The sequence below is a fragment of the Taeniopygia guttata genome, chromosome 35 (assembly GCF_048771995.1).
Source record: "Taeniopygia guttata chromosome 35, bTaeGut7.mat, whole genome shotgun sequence".
NCBI classification, from domain to species: Eukaryota; Metazoa; Chordata; class Aves; order Passeriformes; family Estrildidae; genus Taeniopygia; species Taeniopygia guttata.
In genome coordinates this window covers 1,641,035-1,667,244 of record NC_133060.1, presented here as the reverse complement: position 1 = coordinate 1,667,244, position 26,210 = coordinate 1,641,035, and the positions used below count along the sequence as shown (strand labels likewise).

The 26,210-nt window shown below is 44.1% G+C and overlaps 1 protein-coding gene across 1 annotated transcript; it reads right to left on the bottom strand.

Annotated features, from left to right (window-relative positions):
• Positions 1 to 8,772: 8,772 nt before the first annotated feature.
• Positions 8,773 to 26,008, bottom strand: LOC100223408 (E3 ubiquitin-protein ligase TRIM7). Its single transcript, XM_072921001.1, has 7 exons — positions 25,333 to 26,008; positions 19,713 to 19,799; positions 17,159 to 17,374; positions 13,771 to 13,793; positions 13,542 to 13,657; positions 11,944 to 11,976; positions 8,773 to 9,436 (listed from the first exon to the last, which is right to left on the bottom strand). Exons 1-7 carry the CDS (start codon positions 25,828 to 25,830, stop codon positions 8,910 to 8,912), a joined length of 1,500 nt encoding a protein of 499 aa, XP_072777102.1. The 5' UTR covers positions 25,831 to 26,008; the 3' UTR covers positions 8,773 to 8,909.
• Positions 26,009 to 26,210: the final 202 nt, after the last annotated feature.

Below are 26,210 nucleotides of genomic sequence, written 5' to 3'. Positions count from 1 at the left end.
AATCCCAGATTTTCAGTTTGGGCGCTGGAGCAAAATCGGGGACGATGCTGGATCGTGTGAGGCAGCTCTAGGTGCCAAAAATATATGGAAATTCTGGGGAAAATCTGGGGAAAAATCTGGGGAAAAATCCCAGATTTTCAGTTCGGGCACTGGAGGAAAATCGGGGAAAATGGGAAAGGTAAAACTGGGGGAAAATCCCCAATTTTTCAGCCAAATCCTTCCTTTTTTTTTGCAAAATCTGGGGAAAAATCCCAGATTTTCAGTTTGGGCACTGGAGGAAAATCGGGGAAAATGGGAAAGGTAAAACTGGGGGAAAATCCCGATTTTTCAGCCAAATCCTTCTTTTTTTTTGCCAAATCTGGGGAAAAATCTGGGGAAAAATCTGGGGAAAAGTCCCAGATTTTCAGTTTGGGCGCTGGAGGAAAATCGGGGAAAATGGGAAAGGTAAAACTGGGGGAAAATCCCAATTTTTCAGCCAAATTCTTTTTTTTTTGCCAAATCTGGGGAAAAATCTGGGGAAAAATCTGGGGAAAAATCTGGGGGAAAATATGGGGAAAAATCCCAGATTTTCAGTTTGGGCACTGGAGGAAAATCGGGGAAAATGGGAAAGGTAAAACTGGGGAAAATCCCAATTTTTCAGTCAAATCCTTCTTTTTTTTTTTGCCAAATCTGGGGAAAAATCTGGGGAAAAATCTGGGGAAAAATCCCAGATTTTCAGTTTGGGCACTGGAGGAAAATCGGGGAAAATCGGAAAGGTAAAACTGGGGGAAAATCCCAATTTTTCAGACAAATCCTTCTTTTTTTATTGCCAAATCTGGGGAAAAATCTGGGGAAAAATCTGGGGAAAAATCCCAGATTTTCAGTTTGGGCACTGGAGGAAAATGGGAAAGGTAAAACTGGGGGAAAATCCCAATTTTTCAGCCAAATCCTTCTTTTTTTTTTTGCCAAATCTGGGGAAAAATCTGGGGAAAAATCTGGGGAAAATCCCAAATTTTCAGTTTGGGCGCTGGAGGAAAATCGGGGAAAATGGGAAAGGTAAAACTGGGAAAATCCCAATTTTTCAGACAAATCTTTCTTTTTTTATTGCCAAATCTGGGGAAAAATCTGGGGAAAAATCTGGGGGAAAATCTGGGGAAAAATCTGGGGAAAAATCTGGGGAAAAATCTGGGGAAAAATCCCAGATTTTCAGTTTGGGCGCTGGAGGAAAATCGGGGAAATGGGAAAGGTAAAACTGGGGGAAAATCCCAATTTTTCAGCCAAATCCTTCTTTTTTTTTTTTGCCAAATCTGGGGAAAAATCCCAGATTTTCACTTTGGGCGCTGGAGGAAAATCGGGGAAAACGGGAAAGGTAAAACTGGGGGAAAATCCCAATTTTTCAGCCAAATCCTGCTTTTTTTTTTTTTGCCAAATCTGGGGAAAAATCTGGGGAAAAATCTGGGGAAAAATCTGGGGAAAAATACCAGATTTTCAGTTTGGGCACTGGAGGAAAATCGGGGAAAATGGGAGAGGTAAAACTGGGGGAAAATCCCAATTTTTCAGCCAAATCCTTCTTTTTTTTTTTTTTGCCAAATCTGGGGAAAAATCCCAGATTTTCAGTCTGGGCACTGGAGGAAAATCGGGGAAAATGGGAAAGGTAAAACTGGGGGAAAATCCCAATTTTTTAAACAAATCCCAGATGAAACCCCAAGTTTTCAGACAAATCCTTCCTTTTTTTTGGCCAAATCTGGGGAAAAATCCTATATTTTCAGCCAAATCTCAGATGAAACCCCAAGTTTCCAGACAAATCCTTTTTTTTTTTGCCAAATCTGGGGGAAAATCCCATATTTTCAGCCAAATCCCAGATGAAACCCCAAGTTTTCAGACAAATCCTTTTTTTTTTTGCCAAATCTGGGGAAAAATCCCATATTTTCAGCCAAATCCCAGATGAAACCCCAAATTTTCAGACAAATCCTTCTTTTTTTTTCCAAATCTGGGGGAAAATCCCATATTTTCAGCCAAATCCCAGATGAAACCCCAAGTTTTCAGACAAATAATTCCCTTTTTTTTTTGCCAAATCTGGGGGAAAATCCCATATTTTCAGCCAAATCCCAGATGAAACCCCAAGTTTTCAGACAAATCCTTTTTTTTTTGCAAACTCTGGGGGGAAAATCCCATATTTTCAGCCAAATCCCAGATGCAATCCCAAGTTTTCAGCCAAATCCCATTTTTTTTTCTTTTTTGCCAAATCCCAGCTTCCCTGGAGCCCAATATTGCCACAAGTGGATCCTCAATAAATGCTTATTTTGGGTAAAAGTGGGATTTGGTGTCAGATATTTATTAATAAATAAGAAAGTGAGATTTGGGTGGTTTGGGGACACCAAACACCCAATTTGGGACCCAAATTTGGGAGCTTCAAACTTTTCCTTGAAATTTCATTTAATTTCCACTTAAAACTCTTTGATTTAAACCAGAATTTGAACTTACAGATACTGAGAAGATCCAAAACAGGAATTTCAAGTGCCCCAAATTTGGGAGCTCCCAATTCTTCAAACTTTTCCTTGAAATTTCATTTAATTTCCATTTAAAACTCTTTGATTTAAACCAGAATTTGAACTTACAGATCCTCAAAAGCTCCAAAACATGAATTTCAAATGCCCCAAATTTGGGAGCTCCCAATTCTTCAAACTTTTCCTTGAAACTTCATTTAATTTCCATTTAAAACTCTTTGATTTAAACCAGAATTTGAACTTACAGATCCTCAGAAGCTCCAAAACAGGAATTTCAAGTGCCCCAAATTTGGGAGCTCCCAATTCTTCAAACTTTTCCTTGAAACTTCATTTAATTTCCACTTAAAACTCTTTGATTTAAACCAGAATTTGAACTTACAGATACTCAGAAGCTCCAAAACTGGAATTTCAAGTGCCCCAAATTTGGGAGCTCCCAATTCTTCAAACTTTTCCTTGAAACTTCATTTAATTTCCATTTAAAACTCTTTGTTTTAAACCAGAATTTGAACTTACAGATACTCAGAAGCTCCAAAACAGGAATTTCAAGTGCCCCCAAATTTGGGAGCTCCCAATTCTTCAACCTTTTCCTTGAAAATTCATTTAATTTCCATTTAAAACTCTTTGATTTAAACCAGAATTTGAACTTACAGATCCTCAGAAGCTCCAAAACATGAATTTCAAGTGCCCCAAATTTGGGAGCTTCAAACTTTTCCTTGAAACTTCATTTAATTTCCATTTAAAACTCTTTGATTTAAACCAGAATTTGAACTTACAGATACTCAGAAGCTCCAAAACTGGAATTTCAAGTGCCCCAAATTTGGGAGCTCCCAATTCTTCAAACTTTTCCTTGAAACTTCATTTAATTTCCATTTAAAACTCTTTGATTTAAACCAGAATTTGAACTTACAGATCCTCAGAAGATCCAAAACAGGAATTTCAAGTGCCCCAAAACCCCTCAGATTTGGAGACACGAACATTTTTTTGTCTCCATTCCCTCCTGATCAGGAGCAGCTTTTCCTCCTTTTCCAGCACCAAAAAAAACCCACAAAATTATTGTGTTTTAAGGATTTTTTTTTAGTTTTTTTTTTGCACAGCAACTTTTATTTCCCCACTAACAGTGACAGGGCAAAGGACACGAACAGCAGCAGGAGGATGGGGGAAAAAGGGGAGTGGGCAAGAGCAAGATCACACCTAAAACACAAAAAAAAACCCCAAAAATCACCCCCAGCCCCCCAAAAATCACCCCCAGCACCCCAAAAACCACTCCCAGCCCGGGTTTGAGGTGACCCCAAATATCCACATTTTTTTGGGATTCTGGAACTCCAGGGGGGGGTTCAGAATTTAAGAGGGAGAAATGGTGGGGAGGGGGATGAGAAGGAAAAAAAAGGCAAAAAAGGCAAAAAAAAGGGTTGTGGGGGGCAGGAAAATGGGGGGACAATGATGGGGGGGAAAATGGGGGGCACAAGGGGAGTGGGCAAGAGCAAGATCACACCTAAAACACAGAAAAAACCCCTCAACTCACCCCCAACCACCCCAAAAATCACCCCCAGCCCCCCAAAAACCACTCCCAGCCCGGGTTTGAGGTCACCCCAAATATCCACATTTTTTTGGGATTCTGGAACTCTGGGGGGTTTCAGAATTTAAGAGGGAAAAATGGTGGGAGGGGGATGAGAAGGAAAAAAAAGGCAAAAAAGGCAAAAAAGGGACTTGGGGGGCAGGAAAATGGGGGGACAATGATGGGGGGAAAATGGGGGGCACAAGGGGAGTGGGCAAGCGCAAGATCACACCTAAAACACAAAAAAAACCCCCAAAAATCACCCCCAGCACCCCAAAAATCACCCCCAGCACCCCAAAAACCACTCCCAGCCCGGGTTTGAGGTGACCCCAAATATCCACATTTTTTTTGGATTCTGGAACACAAAATCTTTGGCTACTATTCGAAATTTGGATGGGATCAGCCTTTCCCTGTTCCAACGGGGCTCCAACTCGAAAGAAAAACACAAAATTAATTTAACAGGAGGTGTCGAACCAACAATAAGGAGGGGACGCTCAAGCAGAGCCCCCTCCTCGCCAAAAAGGAAGATTTTGAGGGGAAAAAACTCCAAACTTTGAACAGGAAAAAAAAACCAACAAAATCCCCGCCTTGAACAGCCACGGGTGGGATTTTGGGGGCGTTTTGCTTGGAAGCAAAGGATGGAAAGAGGGGGATGCCATCAGCGAGCTCAGTTGCACAGGGACAGCGAGGAACCCACGTAAAAGAGCCAAAAAAAGGGGAAAATCCTCTCGGAGAAGGCGGCGGTGAAGGTGAAGATGGGAGCCATGCTGTCGGCGTTGTAGAACGCCACCCACCCGCCCTCGTAGTCCAGGAGAGGTGAACGCCTGGTACTGATCCCAATTGAAGATTTTGAGGGGAAAAAACTCCAAACTTTGAACAGGAAAAAAAAACCAACAAAATCCCCGCCTTGAACAGCCACGGGTGGGATTTGGGGCGTTTTGCTTGGAAGCAAAGGATGGAAAGAGGGGGACACTGGCAGCGAGCTCAGTTGCACAGGGACAGCGAGGAACCCACGTAAAAAAGCCAAAAAAAGGGGAAAATCCTCTCGGAGAAGGCGGCGGTGAAGGTGAAGATGGGAGCCATGCTGTCGGCGTTGTAGAACGCCACCCAGCCGCCCTCGTAGTCCAGGAGAGGTGAACGCCTGGTACTGATCCCAACTGAAGATTTTGAGGGGAAAAAACTCCAAACTTTGAACAGGAAAAAAAAACCAACAAAATCCCCCCCTTGAACAACCACGGGTGGGATTTTGGGGCGTTTTGCTTGGAAACAAAGCAAAACCTAAGAATGGAAAGAAGGGGAAAACCGGCAGCGAGTGTGGCGGGCTCAGTTGCACAGGGACAGCGAGGAACCCACGTAAAAAAGCCAAAAAAAGGGGAAAATCCTCTCGGAGAAGGCGGCGGTGAAGGTGAAGATGGGAGCCACCCACCCGCCCTCGTAGTCCAGGAGAGGTGAACGCCTGGTACTGATCCCAATTGAAGATTTTGAGGGGAAAAACCTCCAAACTTTGAACAGGAAAAAAAAAATCAACAAAATCCCCCCCCTTGAACAATCACGGGTGGGATTTTGGGGTGTTTTGCTTGGAAACAAAGCAAAATCTAAGGATGGAAAGAGGGGGATGCTGTCAGCGGGCTCAGTTGCACAGGGACAGCGAGGAACCCACGTAAAAAAGCCAAAAAAAGGGGAAAATCCTCTCGGAGAAGGCGGCGGTGAAGGTGAAGATGGGAGCCATGCTGTCGGCGTTGTAGAACGCCACCCAGCCGCCCTCGTAGTCCAGGAGAGGTGAACGCCTGGTACTGATCCCAATTGAAGATTTTGAGGGGAAAAAACTCCAAACTTTGAACAGGAAAAAAAAAAACCAACAAAATCCCCCCCCTTGAACAGCCACGGGTGGGATTTTGGGGCGTTTTGCTTGGAAACAAAGCAAAACCTAAGGATGGAAAGAGGGGGATGCTGGCAGCGAGCTCAGTTGCACAAGGACAACGAGGAACCCACGTAAAAGAGCCAAAAAAAGGGGAAAATCCTCTCGGAGAAGGCAGCGGTGAAGGTGAAGATGGGAGCCATGCTGTCGGCGTTGTAGAACGCCACCCACCCGCCCTCGTAGTCCAGGAGAGGTGAACGCCTGGTACTGATCCCAATTGAAGATTTTGAGGGGAAAAAACTCCAAACTTTGAACAGGAAAAAAAAACACAACAAAATCCTCCCCCTTGAACAACCACGGGTGGGATTTTGGGGCGTTTTGCTTGGAAGCAAAGCAAAACCTAAGGATGGAAAGAGGGGGGCAGCGAGCGTGGCGGGCTCAGTTGCACAGGGAGAGCGAGGAACCCACGTAAAAAAGCCAAAAAAAGGGGAAAATCCTCTCGGAGAAGGCGGCGGTGAAGGTGAAGATGGGAGCCACCCACCCGCCCTCGTAGTCCAGGAGAGGTGAACGCCTGGTACTGATCCCAATTGAAGATTTTGAGGGGAAAAAACTCCAAACTTTGAACAGGAAAAAAAAACCAACAAAATCCCCACCCTGAACAACCACGGGTGGGATTTTGGGGCGTTTTGCTTGGAAGCAAAGGATGGAAAGAGGGGGACGCCGTCAGCGAGTGCGGCGGGCTCAGTTGCACAGGGACAGCGAGGAACCCACGTAAAAAAGCCAAAAAAAGGGGAAAATCCTCTCGGAGAAGGCGGCGGTGAAGGTGAAGATGGGAGCCATGCTGTCGGCGTTGTAGAACGCCACCCACCCGCCCTCGTAGTCCAGGAGAGGTGAACGCCTGGTACTGATCCCAATTGAAGATTTTGAGGGGAAAAAACTCCAAACTTTGAACAGGAAAAAAAAAAACAACAAAATCCCCCCCCTTGAACAACCACGGGTGGGATTTTGGGGCGTTTTGCTTGGAAGCAAAGGTAAATCTAAGGATGGAAAGAGGGGGATGCTGTCAGCGGGCTCAGTTGCACAGGGACAGCGAGGAACCCACGTAAAAAAGCCAAAAAAAGGGGAAAATCCTCTCGGAGAAGGCGGCGGTGAAGGTGAAGATGGGAGCCATGCTGTCGGCGTTGTAGAACGCCACCCACCCGCCCTCGTAGTCCAGGAGAGGTGAACGCCTGGTATTGATCCCAATTGAAGATTTTGAGGGGAAAAAACTCCAAACTTTGAACAGGAAAAAAAAAACCAACAAAATCCCCCCCCTTGAACAACCACGGGTGGGATTTTGGGGCGTTTTGCTTGGAAGCAAAGGATGGAAAGAGGGGGACACCGGCAGCGAGTGCAGCGAGCTCAGTTGCACAGGGACAGCGAGGAACCCACGTAAAAAAGCCAAAAAAAGGGGAAAATCCTCTCGGAGAAGGCGGCGGTGAAGGTGAAGATGGGAGCCACCCACCCGCCCTCGTAGTCCAGGAGAGGTGAACGCCTGGTACTGATCCCAATTGAAGATTTTGAGGGGAAAAAACTCCAAACTTTGAACAGGAAAAAAAACCCAACAAAATCCCCCCCCTTGAACAACCACGGGTGGGATTTTGGGGCGTTTTGCTTGGAAGCAAAGGATGGAAAGAGGGGGATGCCGTCAGCGAGCTCAGTTGCACAGGGACAGCGAGGAGCCCACGTAAAAAAGCCAAAAAAAGGGGAAAATCCTCTCGGAGAAGGCGGCGGTGAAGGTGAAGATGGGAGCCATGCTGTCGGCGTTGTAGAACGCCACCCACCCGCCCTCGTAGTCCAGGAGAGGTGAACGCCTGGTACTGATCCCAATTGAAGATTTTGAGGGGAAAAAACTCCAAACTTTGAACAGGAAAAAAAAACCAACAACAAAATCCCCCATTTGAACAGCCACGGGTGGGATTTTGGGGCGTTTTGCTTGGAAACAAAGGATGGAAAGAGGGGGACGCCGGCAGCGAGCGCGGTGGGCTCAGTTGCACAGGGACAGCGAGGAACCCACGTAAAAAAGCCAAAAAAAGGGGAAAATCCTCTCGGAGAAGGCGGCGGTGAAGGTGAAGATGGGAGCCATGCTGTCGGCGTTGTAAAACGCCACCCACCCGCCCTCGTAGTCCAGGAGAGGTGAACGCCTGGTACTGATCCCAATTGAAGATTTTGAGGGGAAAAAACTCCAAACTTTGAACAGGAAAAAAAAACCAACAAAATCCCCCCCTTGAACAGCCACGGGTGGGATTTTGGGGCGTTTTGCTTGGAAGCAAAGGATGGAAAGAGGGGGATGCTGTCAGTGAGTGTGGTGGGCTCAGTTGCATAGGGACAGCGAGGAACCCACGTAAAAAAGCCAAAAAAAGGGGAAAATCCTCTCGGAGAAGGCGGCGGTGAAGGTGAAGATGGGAGCCATGCTGTCGGCGTTGTAGAACGCCACCCACCCGCCCTCGTAGTCCAGGAGAGGTGAACGCCTGGTACTGATCCCAATTGAAGATTTTGAGGGGAAAAAACTCCAAACTTTGAACAGGAAAAAAAAACCCAACAAAATCCCCCCCCGAACAACCACGGGTGGGATTTTGGGGCGTTTTGCTCGGAAACAAAGCAAAAACCTAAGGATGGAAAGAGGGGGATGCCATCAGCGAGCGCGGTGGGCTCAGTTGCACAGGGACAGCGAGGAACCCACGTAAAAAAGCCAAAAAAAGGGGAAAATCCTCTCGGAGAAGGCGGCGGTGAAGGTGAAGATGGGAGCCATGCTGTCGGCGTTGTAGAACGCCACCCAGCCGCCCTCGTAGTCCAGGAGAGGTGAACGCCTGGTACTGATCCCAATTGAAGATTTTGAGGGAAAAAACTCCAAACTTTGAACAGGAAAAAAAAAAACAACAAAATCCCCCCCTTGAACAGCCACAGGTGGGATTTTGGGGCGTTTTGCTTTGAAACAAAGGATGGAAAGAGGGGGACACCGGCAGCGAGCTCAGTTGCACAGGGACAGCGAGGAACCCACGTAAAAGAGCCAAAAAAAGGGGAAAATCCTCTCGGAGAAGGCGGCGGTGAAGGTGAAGATGGGAGCCATGCTGTCGGCGTTGTAGAACGCCACCCAGCCGCCCTCGTAGTCCAGGTACACCCCGATCTTGCGCGGCCGCTCGCAAAGCGACAGCGGCGTCTCGGGAGAGGTGAACGCCTGGTACTGATCCCAATTTTTGCCCTTCCAGTTGAGCCCCACCGCCCAAATCCCCTCCTCGGGGGCGAAGTCGACTTTCTCCTTGCGGCGCACGGACTCGCGGGCGGCTCCCAGCACCCAACTCTCCCCGTCTCCCACCTCCACCTCCCAGTAGTGGCGGCCGGCGGAGAATCCCTCGGAGGTCAGGACGCAGAAGGCGTAGTCGAAACGTTTGGGGTGAGCCGGCAGCTCCTGGGGCGCCCCACGGAGTCGCACGCTCCGCTTGTCCTCCGACAGCACCAGGTAAGGGTTGGCGGTGTCGGGGTCCAGGGAGAGCTCACCTGGATGGGGAAAAAATAAATAAAATTAAAAAAAATTGGAGGAGTTAACTGTGGGATTGGATTGGCAGGTTGGGATTTGGTGGTTGAGTCCTCAAAGAAAAGGGAGGGTGGAGGTGAGGAAGGTGTGGAATTGTGATGGGATTGTGGCCAACACTGGTGTCAGAATCTGTGGTATTGATGATCCAAAAATTGTAGAAAGTCTCTATTTTTTCTGCCCTGCTACCAAAAAAGAAGCCATAATTTGTTTGTGCTGGTTTCAAGGTTGTTTATTTTTGCTTATCTATAATAAATTCTGCTGCAGGTCTGTCCTGAGCTCTGCCCCTCAGTGGGATGTTACAAACATTATAAACCAAAAATTACGTGTACTATATTCACAATAATGTGCCAATGTAACACCCCTCAGTGGGATGTTACAAACATTAAATACCCAAAATTACGTGTATTATATTTACAATAATGTGCCAATGTAACACCCCTCAGTGGGATGTTAAAAACATTAAATACCAGAAATTACGTGTACTATATTCACAATAATGTGCCAATATCTATCCCTGTTTGCCAGGGTCTAAAATGCTTCTGAGCAAGCCTGGAACCTCTAAAAATGTCTGAGGGATGTTTTGGGTTCTGACAAGAAAGTTAGAAAGTGTCGGAATTTGTGGTATTGATGATCCCAAAATTGTAGAAAATCTCTATTTTTCTGCCCTGTTGCCAAAAAAGAAGCCATAATTTGTTTGTGCTGGTTTCAAGGTTGTTTATTTTTGCTTATCTATAATAAATTCTATATATCTATAATAAATTCTGCTGCCCTGCCGCAGCTCTGTCCTGAGCTCTGCCCTCAGTGGGATGTTAAAACCATTAAATACCAGAAATTACGTGTACTATATTCACAATAATGTGCCAATGTAACACCCCTCAGTGGGATATTACAAACATTAAATACCAGAAATTACAACATTATAAATACCAGAAATTACAAACATTAAATACCAGAAATTACCTGTGCTATATTTACAATAATGTGCCAATGTAACACCCCTCAGTGGGATGTTAAAAACATTAAATACCCGAAATTACGTGTATTATATTCACAATAATGTGCCAATATAACACCCCTCAGTGGGATGTTACAAACATTAAATACCAGAAATTACCTGTGCTATATTTACAATAATGTGCCAATATCTATCCCTGTTTGCCAGGGTCTAAAATGCTTCTGAGCAAGCCTGGAACCTCTAAAAATGTCTGAGGGATGTTTTGGGTTCTGACAAGAAAGTTAGAAAGTGTCGGAATTTGTGGTATTGATGATCCCAAAATTGTAGAAAATCTCTATTTTTCTGCCCTGCTGCCAAAAAAGAAACCATAATTTGTTTGTGCTGGTTTCAATGTTGTTTATTTTTGCTTATCTATAATAAATTCTGCTGCAGGTCTGTCCTGAGCTCTGCCCCTCAGTGGGATGTTAAAAACATTAAATACCAGAAATTACAACATTATAAATACCAGAAATTACAAACATTAAATACCAGAAATTACCTGTACTATATTTACAATAATGTGCCAATGTAACACCCCTCAGTGGGATGTTACAAACATTAAATACCAGAAATTAAGTGTATTATATTCACAATAATGTGCCAATGTAACACCCCTCAGTGGGATGTTACAAACATTAAATACCAGAAATTACGTGTGCTATATTTACAATAATGTGCCAATATCTATTATCTAATTTAAACAGTGTGTCCCCAGCCTAAACCAATAAAAAAATACCAACACCACCAAGAACATGGAGGTGAGGAAGAAGAAGGAGGAAGAACAGGATCAGGAACATCTTAGAACTCCTGACCCCCCTGTACAAAATAAAACCCCCCTGTACAGGTGTTAAAATTACAATACTAAAAAATTACAATACTAAAAAATTACAATACTAAAAAATTACAATACTAAAAAATTACAATACTAAAAAATTACAATACTAAAAAATTACAATACTAAAAAATTTTACCCTCTAATTTATGACTACTTTTACTATATTATCTAACTCTCTGTGCTTGTTCCACCTTTAAAGTTGGTAATTAATGGTTCAAACCCAAAATTACAGCTGTTTTCTGCTCTTGCCAGGGTCTAAAATGCTTCTGAGCAAGGCCTGGAAGCTCTAAAAATGTCTAAAAATGTCTAAAAATGTCTAAAAATGTCTAAAAATGGCTAAAAATGAGGGACATTTTGGGTTCTGACACACTGGGATCGTTATCCCACCTGCGTGGGCTGATCCCAAAATTTGTCCCAAATCAAAAAAAAGGATCCAGGTGAGGCAGGGTCAATTTTGGAGAGGCCACACAGAGCCCCAGCCTGGAAATTCCGACCTTAACACTTGGAAAAGGGAGTTTTGAGCCTGTATTTCCCCCAAATCCAGGGAAATTCCCACATTTGGGAATTTGGGAAGTCACAGCCCCAAATTCCGGCCAAAATCCTGGAAATGAGAGGTTTTGTCCCAATCCTGAGGGCCTCACCTGTGTCGTTCTCCAGCTCGAAGCGCAGGTTTTCTGTGGGAAAAAAAGGAATTAAATTAAATCCCAAAATTACCCAAACCATTTTTTTTGGAATTAGGAATTATTAAGTATTATTAGGAAGTATTAAGGAATGATCCCTACTCGACATTTCCACCCTCAAATCCCAAAAAAAATCACAAAAATCACTTTTCCACCTCTTCCCCAAGCGCAGGTTTTCTGTGGGAAGAGGAGGGAGGAATTAAATCCCAAAACTACCCAAACCATTTTTTTGGAATTAGGAATTATTAAGTATTATTAGGAAGTATTAAGGAATGATCCCAACACCACATTTCCACCCTCAAATCCCAAAAAAATCACTTTTCCACCTCTTCCCCCAGCGCAGGTTTTCTGTGGGAAGAGAAGGGAGGAATTAAATCCCAAAACTACCCAAACCATTTTTTTGGAATTAGGAATTATTAAGTATTATTAGGAAGTATTAAGGAATGATCCCTACTCCACATTTCCACCCTCAAATCCCAAAAAAATCACTTTTCCACCTCTTCCCCAAGCGCAGGTTTTCTGTGGGAAGAGAAGGAAGGAATTAAATCCCAAAACTACCCAAACCATTTTTTTGGAATTAGGAATTATTAAGTATTATTAGGAAGTATTAAGGAATGATCCCAACTCCACATTTCCACCCTCAAATCCCAAAAAAATCACTTTTCCACCTCTTCCCCAAGCGAAGATTTTCTGTGGGAAGAGAAGGAAGGAATTAAGTCCCAAAACTACCCAAACCATTTTTTTGGAATTAGGAATTATTAAGTATTATTAGGAAGTATTAAGGAATGATCCCTACTCCACATTTCCACCCTCAAATCCCAAAAAAAATCACAAAAATCACTTTTCCACCTCTTCCCCAAGCGCAGGTTTTCTGTGGGAAGAGAAAAAAGGAATTAAATCCCAAAACTACCCAAACCATTTTTTTTTGGAATTAGGAATTATTAAGTATTATTAGGAAGTATTAAGGAATGATCCCTACTCTACATTTCCACCCTCAAATCCCAAAAAAATCACTTTTCCACCTCTTCCCCAAGCGCAGGTTTTCTGTGGGAAGAGAAAAAAGGAATTAAATCCCAAAACTACCCAAACCATTTTTTTGGAATAAACTACCCAAACCATTTTTTTTGGAATTAGGAATTATTAAGTATTATTAGGAAGTATTAAGGAATGATCCCTACTCGGCATTTCCACCCTCAAATCCCAAAAAAATCACTTTTCCACCTCTTCCCCAAGCGCAGGTTTTCTGTGGGAAGAGAAGGAATTAAATTAAATCCCAAAACTACCCAAACCATTTTTTTGGAATTAGGAATTATTAAGTATTATTAGGAAGTATTAAGGAATGATCCCAACTCGACATTTCCACCCTCAAATCCCAAAAAAAAATCACTTTTCCACCTCTTATCCACAATGAGACAACGCTCAAACAACTCAGAGTGGGAAAATTAGAGCCCAGCTCCATCCCAGCCCTGATTTTGGTGTTTTTCCATGTGGGAATGTGGCTGGGGAAGCATTTTTATTTTTATTTTTTATTCCCATAAAATAAAAATTTTAAATTCCACCTTTAAATTCCAGCAGCACTTCCTTGAGCACGGCGCTTTTTTGGGAAAAACTCTTCAGTTTCTTCTCCAGCTCGGAAAATCCTGGCTCGGGTTTGAGGAACATCCAACTCTCCGGGCTGCAAAAATATGGGAGTTAGTGACCCAAAATTAAGGAATTTTTAATGGGAATGGGGTGAAATTATCAGCTCCACCCACCATCAAAACCTAAAATTTCACCCAGATCACTCACCTGCTGCCAGCCGGGACAACACCCTGGAAATGGGAAAAAAACCCAAAAAATTCGTTAAAATCGGCGTTTTTCCCATCTCAGAAACCTCAAAAACCACCCCAAAAAATGGGAGGATCCCACAAAAAGATTTTTGTCCCCGTAAAAATATCTTTAAATGGAATTTTTCACCCTGTTAATAGCATTTTTTCCCCCCCTAATAAATTTATTGCCCTGATAAATAAATAAATAAATAAATAAATAAATAAATATTTTGACTCATAAATGGAAATTCTCACCTACATAAATGGAACTTTTTCCACCCCACAAACAGAACTTTTTTGTCCCCATAATCAGGACTTTTTTGTCCCCTTAATGGTATCTTTGTATCTATAAATGGAATTTTTCACCCCATTAATAGAATTTTTTTTCCCCCCAATAAATAAATAAATATTTTGACCCATAAATGGAAATTTTCGCCTAGATAAATGGAACTTTTTCCACCCCATAAACAGGACTTTTTTTGTCCCCTTAAAGGTATCTTTGTATCTATAAATGGCATTTTTCACCCCATTAATAGAAATTTTTTTCCCCCCAATAAATAAATAAATATTTTGACCCATAAATGGAAATTCTCGCCTACATAAATGGAACTTTTTCCACCCCATAATCAGGACTTTTTTGTCCCCTTAAAGGTATCTATAAATGGAATTTTTCACCCTGTTAATAGAATTTTTTTCCCCACAATAAATTTATTGCCCCGATAAATAAATAAATATTTTGACCCTAGATAAATGGAACATTTTTGTCCCCATAAACAGAACTTTTTTGTCCCCTTAAAGGTATCTATAAATGGAATTTTTCACCCCGTTAATAAGAATTTTTTCCCCCCCAATAAATTTATTGCCCCGATAAATAAATAAATATTTTGACCCTAGATAAATGGAACATTTTTGTCCCCATAATCAGGACTTTTTTGTCCCCTTAAAGGTATCTATAAATGGAATTTTTCACCCCGTTAATAGAATTTTTTTCCCCCCCAATAAATTTATTGCCCTGATAAATAAATAAATAAATAAATAAATAAATAAATAAATATTTTGACCCATAAATGGAAATTCTCGCCTAGATAAATGGAACTTTTTTGTCCCCACAAACAGAACTTTTTTGTCCCCACAATCCGGACATTTTTATCCCCACAAACGATATTTTCAACCCCATATATAGGTTTTTTTTCCCTATTTTTGCCCAAAATCCGGGATTTCCGCTCCCGTTATCGGGAATTCCGAGTTCCCACCTCGCCAGGCGCGTTCCCCGTCCCGCCGTCCCCTCCCTGCTCCGCCAGGAGTTTGTCCAGCCCCCACAATCACGACATTTTTACCCCCACAAACGCTATTTTCAACCCCATATATCGGTTTTTCTCCCTATTTTTGCCCAAAATCCGGGATTTCCGAGTGTCCCACCTCGCCAGGCGCGTTCCCCGTCCCGCCGTCCCCTCCCTGCTCCGCCAGGAGTTTGTCCAGCCCCCACAATCACGACATTTTTATCCCCACAAACGATATTTTCAACCCCATATATCGGTTTTTTTCCCTATTTTTGCCCGAAATCCGGGATTTCTGTGCCCATAAACGGGAATTCTGAGTGTCCCACCTCGCCCGGCGCGTTCCCCGTCCCGCCGTCCCCTCCCTGCTCCGCCAGGAGTTTGTCCAGCCCCCACAATCACGACATTTTTATCCCCACAAACGATATTTTCAACCCCATATATCGGGTTTTTTTCCCTATTTTTGCCCAAAATTCGGGATTTTTGTGCCCCTAAGTGGGAATTCCGAGTTCCCACCTCGCCAGGCGCGTTCCCCGTCCTGCCGTCCCCTCCTTGCTCCGCCAGGAGTTTGTCCAGCCCCCACAATCACGACATTTTTACCCCCACAAACGCTATTTTCAACCCCATATATCGGTTTTTTTTCCTTATTTTTGCCCAAAATCCGGGATTTCCGCTCCCTTTATCGGGAATTCCGAGTTCCCACCTCGCCAGGCGCGTTCCCCGTCCCGCCGTCCCCTCCCTGCTCCGCCAGGAGTTTGTCCAGCCCCCACAATCACGACATTTTTACCCCCACAAACGCTATTTTCAACCCCATATATCGGATTTTCTCCCTATTTTTGCCCAAAATTCCGGGATTTCCGCTCCCTTTATCGGGAATTCCGAGTTCTCACCTCGCCAGGCGCGTTCCCCGTCCCGCCGTCCCCTCCCTGCTCCGCCAGGAGTTTGTCCAGCCCCCACAATCACGACATTTTTACCCCCAAAAACGCTATTTTCAACCCCATATATCGGTTTTTTCTCCCTATTTTTGCCCAAAATTCGGGATTTTTGTGCCCCTAAGTGGGAATTCCGAGTTCCCACCTCGCCAGGCGCGTTCCCCGTCCCGCTGTCCCCTCCCTGCTCCGCCAGGAGTTTGTCCAGCCCCCACAATCACGACATTTTTACCCCCACAAACGATATTTTCAACCCCATATTTCGGTTTTTTTCCCTATTTTTGCCCAAAATTCGGGAATTCCGAGTTCCCACCTCGCCAGGCGCGTTCCCCGTCCCGCCGTCCCCTCCCTGCTCCGCCAGGAGTTTGTCCAGCCCCCACAATCACGACATTTTTACCCCCACAAACGAAATTTTCAACCCCATATATCGGTTTTTCTCCCTATTTTTGCCCAAAATTCGGGAATTCCGAGTTCCCACCTCGCCAGGCGCGTTCCCCGTCCCGCTGTCCCCTCCCTGCTCCGCCAGGAGTTTGTCCAGCCCCCACAATCACGACATTTTTATCCCCACAAACGCTATTTTCAACCCCATATATTGTTTTTTTTTCCCTATTTTTGCCCAAAATTCGGGAATTCTGAGTGTCCCACCTCGCCAGGCGCGTTCCCCGTCCCGCCGTCCCCTCCCTGCTCCGCCAGGAGTTTGTCCAGCCCCCACAATCACGACATTTTTACCCCCACAAACGCTATTTTCAACCCCATATATTGGTTTTTTTTCCCTATTTTTGCCCAAAATTCGGGAATTCCGAGTTCCCACCTCGCCAGGCGCGTTCCCCGTCCCGCCGTCCCCTCCCTGCTCCGCCAGGAGTTTGTCCAGCCCCCACAATCACGACATTTTTATCCCCACAAACGATATTTTCAACCCCATATATAGATTTTTTCCCTATTTTTGCCCAAAATTCGGGATTTCTGTGCCCATAAACGGGAATTCCGAGTTCCCACCTCGCCAGGCGCGTTCCCCGTCCCGCCGTCCCCTCCCTGCTCCGCCAGGAGTTTGTCCAGCCCCCACAATCACGACATTTTTACCCCCAAAAATGCTATTTTCAACCCCATATATCGGGTTTTTTTCCCTATTTTTGCCCAAAATTCGGGAATTCCGAGTTCCCACCTCGCCAGGCGCGTTCCCCGTCCCGCTGTCCGCCAGGAGTTTGTCCAGCCGGGCGATGTCCTCGTCCAGCCTGGCCACGCTCTGGTCCCTGCGGTGTCCGATGTTCTTCTCCAGCTCCTCCAGGCGGGACAGGAGGAGCTTCTCCTTCTCCTCCAGGAACTCCTTCAGATCTTTGACCTCTTCCACGATTTTCTGACGTTCCACCTCCGTTTGTTTCTGCAATTCCAGAGGAAAATCCACCTCAAGTGAGAAAATCTCTGCGGGGTGAGATTCCTCACAGGAAATTTATTTATTTATTTATTAAATAAAAAATCAATTAAAATCAATTTATTGATTTATTAAAAAAATATAGATATTGATTTAGTATCAATATCCAGCTGGGATGGATAAAAATCCACCTCAGGGTAGGGAATCCTCACCCTCAAGTGGGAAAATCTCACAGGAAAAGGGGATTGATTTATTAAAAAAATATAGATATTGATTGAGATATAGATAGATATAGATATTGAGGAAAATCCACCTCAGGGTAGGGAATCCTCACCCTCAAGTGGGAAAATCTCTGAGGGGTGAGATTCCTCACAGGAAATTTATTTATTTATTAAATAAAAATCAATTAAAATAAATTTTAAAATAAATTAAAATAAAAAATCAATTAAAATAAATTTATTGATTTATTAAAAAAATATAGATATTGATTGAGATATAGATAGATATAGATATTGAGGAAAATCCACCTCAGGGTAGGGAATCCTCACCCTCAAATGGGAAAATCTCTGAGGGATGAGATTCCTCACAGGAAATTTATTTATTTATTAAATAAAAAATCAATTAAATTTTTTAAATTTAAATTTAAATTTTTAAATTTTTTAAATTTTTTAAATTTAAATTTAAAAATAATTTATTGATTTATTAAAAAAATATAGATATTGATTGAGATATAGATAGATATAGATATAGATATAGATATAGATATAGATATAGATATAGATATAGATATTGAGGAAAATCCACCTCAGGGTAGGGAATCCTCACCCTCAAGTGGGAAAATCTCACAGGAAAAGGGGATTGATTTATTTAAAAAATATAAATATTGATTTAGTATCGATATCCAGCTGGGACGGATAAAAATCCACCTCAGGGTAGGGAATCCTCACCCCCAAGTGGGAAAATCTCTGCGGGGTGAGATTCCTCACAGGAAATTTATTTATTTATTAAATAAAAAATCAATTAAAATCAATTTATTGATTTATTAAAAAAATATAGATATTGATTGAGATATAGATAGATATAGATATTGAGGAAAATCCACCTCAGGGTAGGGAATCCTCACCCTCAAGTGGGAAAATCTCTGCGGGGTGAGATTCCTCACAGGAAATTTATTTATTTATTAAATAAAAAATCAATTAAATTTTTTAAATTTAAATTTAAATTTTTTAATTTTTTAAATTTTTTAAATTTAAATTTAAAAATAATTTATTGATTTATTAAAAAAATATAGATATTGATTGAGATATAGATAGATATAGATATAGATATAGATATAGATATAGATATAGATATAGATATAGATATAGATATAGATATAGATATTGAGGAAAATCCACCTCAGGGTAGGGAATCCTCACCCTCAAGTGGGAAAATCTCACAGGAAAAGGGGAGTGATTTATTAAAAAAATATAGATATTGATTGAGATATAGATAGATATAGATATTGAGGAAAATCCACCTCAAGGTAAGGAATCCTCACCCTCAAGTGGGAAAATCTCTGAGGGATGAGATTCCTCACAGGAAATTTATTTATTTATTAAATAAAAATCAATTAAAATAAATTTTAAAATAAATTAAAATAAAAAATCAATTAAAATCAATTTATTGATTTATTAAAAAAATATAGATATTGATTGAGATATAGATAGATATAGATATTGAGGAAAATCCACCTCAGGGCAGGGAATCCTCACCCACAATTACTCTAATTGTATTCCTATTTTTATATTATTATTAAACTTTTATAACTTTGAAAAAACAAGTGATTGGAGTTTTCACAGTTGACCAAAATTTTGGATATTTTCCCCAACACAACCCAGACCAGCGAGGATCTCACCTGTGCTGGCAGCAATTCCATCCCCATTTTTCTCTCTTTTTATGCTTTTATCTCCTTTTTTTTCCCCTCTCTCACATTTATTATTTTGGCCCCTAATAAAGGCGGATTTGTGGTGATTAAAGTGATGGTTCCCTGCTGGTTTGGTATTTTTGTATTTTTGTACTTTTGTATTTTTGTATTTTTGTATTTTTGTATTTTTGTATTTTTGTATTTTTGTATTTTTGTATCCCTTTGTTCACAAGGGATTTTTTCGTGACTTATTGCCCAAGAGCATCCAAACATCCGTAATTTTTTGCTTTTTATTGCCTTGTAATTCTCCTAACTCTAACCTTTATTACTCTAATTGCATTCCTGTTTTTATATTATTATTAAAATTTTTATTAATTTTATTATTAAATATTTTAATTAAATATTAAATAATTTTATTATTAAAATATTTTTGGCACTCACCAGCAGCTCCTGGCTCTGCCGCTCCCGCTCAGCTTTGGCCTCTTCGCGTCCTTTCCTCAGGGAGCTCAAATGCTCCTGGGGCACCTCCTGAAATCACAACAACACAAACTTTGGGAATTCTGCACTTTAAAATTACTAAATTTACCAAATCTGGGTTTATTTGGGTTTATTTCGGGAGCTGGAACCAGCAGCTGACCTCAAAAACATCAAAATTCACCCTCAACCAGCCCAAAAAAATGAAAAAAAAAAAGAATTATTTAATTTTAAACAATTCCCCTGTCCTTCTCCCAGGATTACCTCCCAGATTCCTCCTCAAAGTGCCCCAAAATTGGGTTGGACCCCCCACAACAGGAGGAACTGCTGCCTCTGAACTGCTCATTAAATTATTAATTATTAATTAATTAAACTCAGCCTTATTGAAGTGGTTTGACCTCCATGGAGGGCCATACCCTGCAAACAGCAGCGAGCCCTGGGGGCAAATAAATCAAGTTATTTTATAATTAAAACCCTAAATACAAACATTTTGACTTGTTGAGAGCCAGAAGTTGCTGATTTTGGAATTTATCCATGAGATTAAAGCAAAAAAAAAATAAAAGAGAGAAGGGAGGAGCTCAGCAACAAGTAATTATCAAACAGTCATAAAAGTAAATTAATGAGGGGGGAAAAAAACCCAAAGGAGCAACAACCTGGATCTTTATTTTAAAATAAAGGAAAAAATCCCAAATTTGGGGCGGGGGGACAGCGCCAACATCCCCGGAAGAGGAACCACAACAGTTCTGGGAGAAAATCCCACTTTAAAAGGATTTAATGAGCACAATAATTAATAGGTGGTGGTTAATGATGATTAACAAATCCCCGTCAGACCCGCTGGAATTCCGTAAATCCCTGATCGCGATCAGACCCATTGGAATTCCATAAATTCCCGATCGTGATCAGATCTGCTGGAATTTTCCGTAAATCCCTGATCGCGATCAGACCCGCTGGAATTCCATAAATCCGTGATCACGATAATTCCCTGATCGCCATCAGACCCGCTGGAATTCCATAAATCCCCAATCGCGATCAGACCCGCTGGAATTTTCCATAAATCCCTGATCGCGATCAGACCCGCTGGAATTCCATAAATCCGTGATCGTGATCAGACCCGCTGGAATTCCATAAATCCCTGATCGCAATAATTCCCTGATCGCGATCAGACCCGCTGGAATTCCATAATTCCCTGATCACGATAATTCCCTGATCGTGATCAGACCCGCTGGAATTCCATAAATCCGTGATCACGATAATTCCCTGATCACGATCAGACCCGCTGGAATTCCATAAAAATTCCATAAATCCCCGATCGCGATCAGACCCGTTGGAATTTTCCATAAATCCGTGATCGTGATCAGACCCGCTGGAATTCCATAAATCCCTGATCGCAATCAGACCTGCTGGAATTCCATAAATCCATGATCGCGATCAGACCCGCTGGAATTCCATAAATCCCTGATCACCATAATTCCCTGATCGCGATCAGACCCGCTGGAATTCCATAAATCCGTGATCGTGATCAGACCCGCTGGAATTCCATAAATCTGTGATCGTGATCAGACCCGCTGGAATTTTCCATAAATCCCTGATCGTGATCAGACCCGCTGGAATTCCATAATTCCCTGATCACGGTAATTCCCTGATCGCGATCAGATCCGCTGGAATTCAATCCATAAATCCATGATCACGATCAGACCCGCTGGAATTCCATAATTCCCTGATCACGATAATTCCCTGATCGCCATCAGACCCGCTGGAATTCCATAAATCCCCGATCGTGATCAGACCCGTTGGAATTCCATAAATCCCCGATCGTGATCAGACCCGCTGGAATTCCATAATTCCCTGATCACAATAATTCCCTGATCGTGATCAGACCCGCTGGAATTCCATAAATCCCCGATCGTGATCAGACCCGCTGGAATTCCATAAATCCCCGATCGTGATCAGATCCCGTTGGAATTCCATAAATCCCCGATCACGATCAGACCCGCTGGAATTCCATAAATCCCTGATCACGATAATTCCCTGATCGTGATCAGACCCGCTGGAATTCCATAAATCCGTGATCGTGATCAGACCCGCTGGAATTCCATAAATCCGTGATCGTGATCAGACCCATTGGAATTCCGTAATTCCCTGATCACGATAATTCCCTGATCACGATCAGACCTGCTGGAATTCCATAAAAATTCCATAAATCCCCGATCGCGATCAGACCCGTTGGAATTCCATAAATCCGTGATCACGATAATTCCCTGATCGTGATCAGACCCGCTGGAATTCCATAATTCCATGATCACGATCAGACCCGCTGGAATTCCATAAATCCCCGATCGTGATCAGACCCGCTGGAATTCCATAATTCCCTGATCACGATAATTCCCTGATCACGATCAGACTCGCTGGAATTCCATAAATCCGTGATCGTGATCAGACCCGTTGGAATTCCATAAATCCGTGATTGTGATCAGACCCGCTGGAATTTTCCGTAATTCCCTAATTGCAATTAGACCCTCTGGAATTCCATAAATCCATGATCGCGATCAGACCCGCTGGAATTCCATAAATCCCCGATCACGATCAGACCCGCTGGAATTCCATAAATCCGTGATCATGATCAGACCCGCTGGAATTCCATAAATCCGTGATCGTGATCAGACCCGCTGGAATTCCATAATTCCCTGATCACGATAATTCCCTGATCGTGATCAGACCCGTTGGAATTTTCCATAAATCCCCGATTGTGATCAGACCTGCTGGAATTCCATAAATCTGTGTTTTGGGGTGATTCAGGTTTTTCTGTGCCCCCCAATTCTGGAATCAATTGGGGAGGTGACCCAGTATCCTCCCAGTTCAAACCAGTTCAAACTGGCACTACAAAAACGGCAGTTTAAACCCTGGTTTTTTCACATTTTGGGGTGATTCAGGTTGTTCTGCACCCCCAATTCTGGAATCAGCACCCCCCCAATTCTGGAAGCAGTTGGGGAGGGGATCCAGTATTCTCCCAGTTCAAACCAGTTCAATCTGGCACTACAAAAACTGCAGTTTAAACCCTGAGTTATCCCAGTTTTGGGGTGATTCAGGTCATTCTGCACCCCAAATTCGGGAAGCAGCGCCCCCCAATTCTGGAAGCAGTTGGGGAGGGGATCCAGTATCCTCCCAGTTCAAACCAGTTTGAGCTGGCACTACAAAAACTGCTGTTTACTGCACCTTACCCCGGTTTTTCCGCATTTTGGGGTGATTCAGGTCATTCTGCACCCCAAATTCGGGAAGCAGCGCCCCCCAATTCTGGAAGCATCTGGGGAGGGGATCCAGTATCCTCCCAGTTCAAACCAGTTCGATCTGGCACTACAAAAACTGCAGTTTACCCCCGGGATATCCAAGTTTTGGGGTGATTCAGGTTGTTCTGCACCCCCAATTCTGGAATCAGCGCCCCCCAAATTCTGGAAGCAACTGGGGAGGGGACCCAGTATCCTCCCAGTTCAAACCAGTTCGAGCTGGCACTACAAAAACTGCAGTTTAAACCCCGGGATATCCAAGTTTTGGGGTGATTCAGGTCATTCTGCACCCCCAATTCTGGAAGCAGAGCCCCCCAATTCTGGAAGCAGTTGGGGAGGGGATCCAGTATCCTCCCAGTTCAAACCAGTTCAAGTTGGCACTACAAAAACTGCTGCTTACTGCACCTTATCCCGGTTTTTCTGCATTTTGGGGTGATTCAGGTTGTTCTGCACCCCCAATTTTGGAAGCAGTTGGGGAGGGGATCCCCCCCTGAGATCCACACAGCCCTTAGTGCACCCCAAAAAGTGAAGGGGCGGGGGACTGGGGGCTCATTTCTGTACTCTCCGTGAAACTGGGGGGTCCCCAAAAGGCAGAAACCCAAAAGAAAGTGGGGGGTCCAAAAAAAAAGACCAGGGATGGGGTCCATTTCCTAGGGGGGATGCTGCACCCCAAAAATAAAAAAAAAAAGACCAGGGATGGGGTCCATTTCTTAGGGGGGAATACTGCACCCCAAAAATAAAAAAAAAAAGACCAGGGATGGATGGGGTCCAGTTCTTAGGACAAGGGATGGGGTCCATTTCTTAGGGGGGAATGCTGCACCCCAAAAATAAAAAATGTGATCTCCCAAAAAAAAAGACCAGGGATGGGGTCCATTTCTCAGGGGGGGATGCTGCACCCCAAAAATAAATAAAAAAAAAGACCAGGGATGAGATCCATTTCTTGGGACAAGGGATGGGGTCCATTTCTTAGGGGGGATGCTGCACCCCAAAAATAAAAAGACCAGGGATGGATGTGGTCCATTTCTTAGGACAAGGGATGGGATCCATTTCTTAGGACAAGGGATGGGGTCCATTTCTTAGGGGGAAATACTGCACCCCAAAAAAAAAAAGACCAGGGATGAGATCCATTTCTTAGGGGGGGGATGCTGCACCCCAAAAATAAAAAAAGACCAGGGATGGATGTGGTCCATTTCTTAGGGGGGATGCTGCACCCCAAAAATAAAAAAAAAAAGACCAGGGATGGATGTGGTCCATTTCTTAGGACAAGGGATGGGGTCCATTTCTTAGGGGGGAATGCTGCACCCCAAAAAAAAAAAAAGACCAGGGATGGATGTGGTCCATTTCTTAGGGGGGATGCTGCACCCCAAAAAAAAAAAAAGACCAGGGATGTGGTCCATTTCTTAGGGGGGATGCTGCACCCCAAAAATAAAAAAAAGACCAGGGATGGGGTCCATTTCTTAGGACAAGGGATGGGGTCCATTTCCTAGGGGGGATGCTGCACCCCAAAAAAAAAAAAGACCAGGGATGAGATCCATTTCTTAGGGGAGGGAATACTGCACCCACAAAAAATAAAAGACCAGGGATGGGGTCCATTTCTTAGGACAAGGGATGGGGTCCATTTCTTAGGGGGGGATGCTGCACCCCAAAAATAAATAAAAAGACCAGGGATGGATGTGGTCCATTTCTTAGGGGGAATACTGCACCCCAAAAAAATAAAAAGACCAGGGATGAGATCCATTTCTTAGGGGGGGATGCTGCACCCCAAAAATAAAAAAAAAAAGACCAGGGATGGATGTGGTCCATTTCTTAGGGGGAATACTGCACCCCAAAAATAAAAAAAAGACCAGGGATGGGGTCCATTTCTTAGGACAAGGGATGGGGTCCATTTCTTAGGGGGTGATGCTGCACCCCAAAAATAAAAAAAAACCAGGGATGAGGTCCATTTCTTAGGGGGGATACTGCACCCCAAAAAAAAAAAGACCAGGGATGAGATCCATTTCTTAGGGGGGATACTGCACCCCAAAAATAAAAAAAAAAGACCAGGGATGAAATCCATTTCTTACGAGAAGGGATGGGGTCCCTTTCTTAGGACAAGGGATGGGGTCCATTTCTTAGGGGGTAATGCTGCACCCCAAAAAAAAATGTGATCCCCCCAAAAAAAGAGGGATGGAATCCTCGCTGCTAAGAAACACCCCGAGGTGTTTTTTTTCTTCCTTTTCGGGAATGTCTCGACACCCCACGATCCCCCCAGCCGGGAAAAGGGACTATTCTCCTTTTTCCACGCCAATAGCGGCGGGGGCACTGACCTCGGCGGCGTGGGCGGCCTCCTCGGCGGGCAGCACGGTGTGGGCCCGGTGCTCCCGGGACAAGTGGCACACCACGCACACGGCCCGCCGGTCCTGCACGCAGAAAAGCCGCAGCGGTTCCCCGTGCCGCGGACACCGGGAGGGCCCTGAGGGCACCGGAGCGGCGGGAAGCGGTGGTGAAGCAGCGGGAGGTGGTTCGGCATTACCGGGAGGTAATCCCAACTGGCGGACGATGTGAACGATGTTACCCAGAGAGCGGTTAGGGCGGAAAAGGCGTTGCGGGACCGGTTCTCGGCATTGCGGGCAGCACAGGCGGCGTGCGGAGTCTTCCCAGCATTGAGTAACGCAGGCGCGGCAGAAGTTGTGGCCGCACTCCGCCACCAGCACAGGGTCGTTAAAGTATTCCAAACACACCGGGCACGTCAGCTCGTCCTGCAGGCTGCGAGCGGCGCTGCACGGCGCTGGAGGAGCGGCGGGAGGAGCGGGTGGAGCCTCCATAGCGGCAGCGGGGCCGGGGGTGGCTCGGAGGTCGGGGCCGGTCCCGGTCGTGGCGCCGGTGAGGATAAAGAGGCCTTAATAAAAAAAAAAATAAATAAAAAATCTGCGCGGCCCGTCCGTCCCGCACGGCGCCGCCGCCCGACTGAGGGCTGAGGGGAGGGAGAAAAGGCGGGAGAAAAGGCGGGACTGCGCATGCGCGGGAAGGAGAAAGAGGCGTGGTTTCGCTGCATATCATTAAGTGGGCGTGGTCAACGCGCGGCTCTATATAAAGGGTGCGGAAAGGGGGCGTGGCTACGGGTGGGGGGTGCAGTAAGGGGCGTGGCTATGAGTGGGCGGTGCCGCCGCGCATGCGCAGAACGAGAAGCGCTTGAGGGGGGGGG

What these genes read in the sequence shown, in the direction of transcription:
- LOC100223408 (XM_072921001.1), bottom strand. Translation starts at nt 25,830, where the DNA reads ATGGAGGCTCCACCCGCTCCTCCCGCCGCTCCTCCAGCGCCGTGCAGC. An exon ending in GTTGTCCCGGCTGGCAGCAG is followed by an intron (nt 13,658 to 13,770) that starts GTGAGTGATCTG and finishes ATATTTTTGCAG; the next exon opens with CCCGGAGAGTTGGATGTTCC. An exon ending in AGTGCTGCTGGAATTTAAAG is followed by an intron (nt 11,977 to 13,541) that starts GTGGAATTTAAA and finishes TTTTTCCCACAG; the next exon opens with AAAACCTGCGCTTCGAGCTG.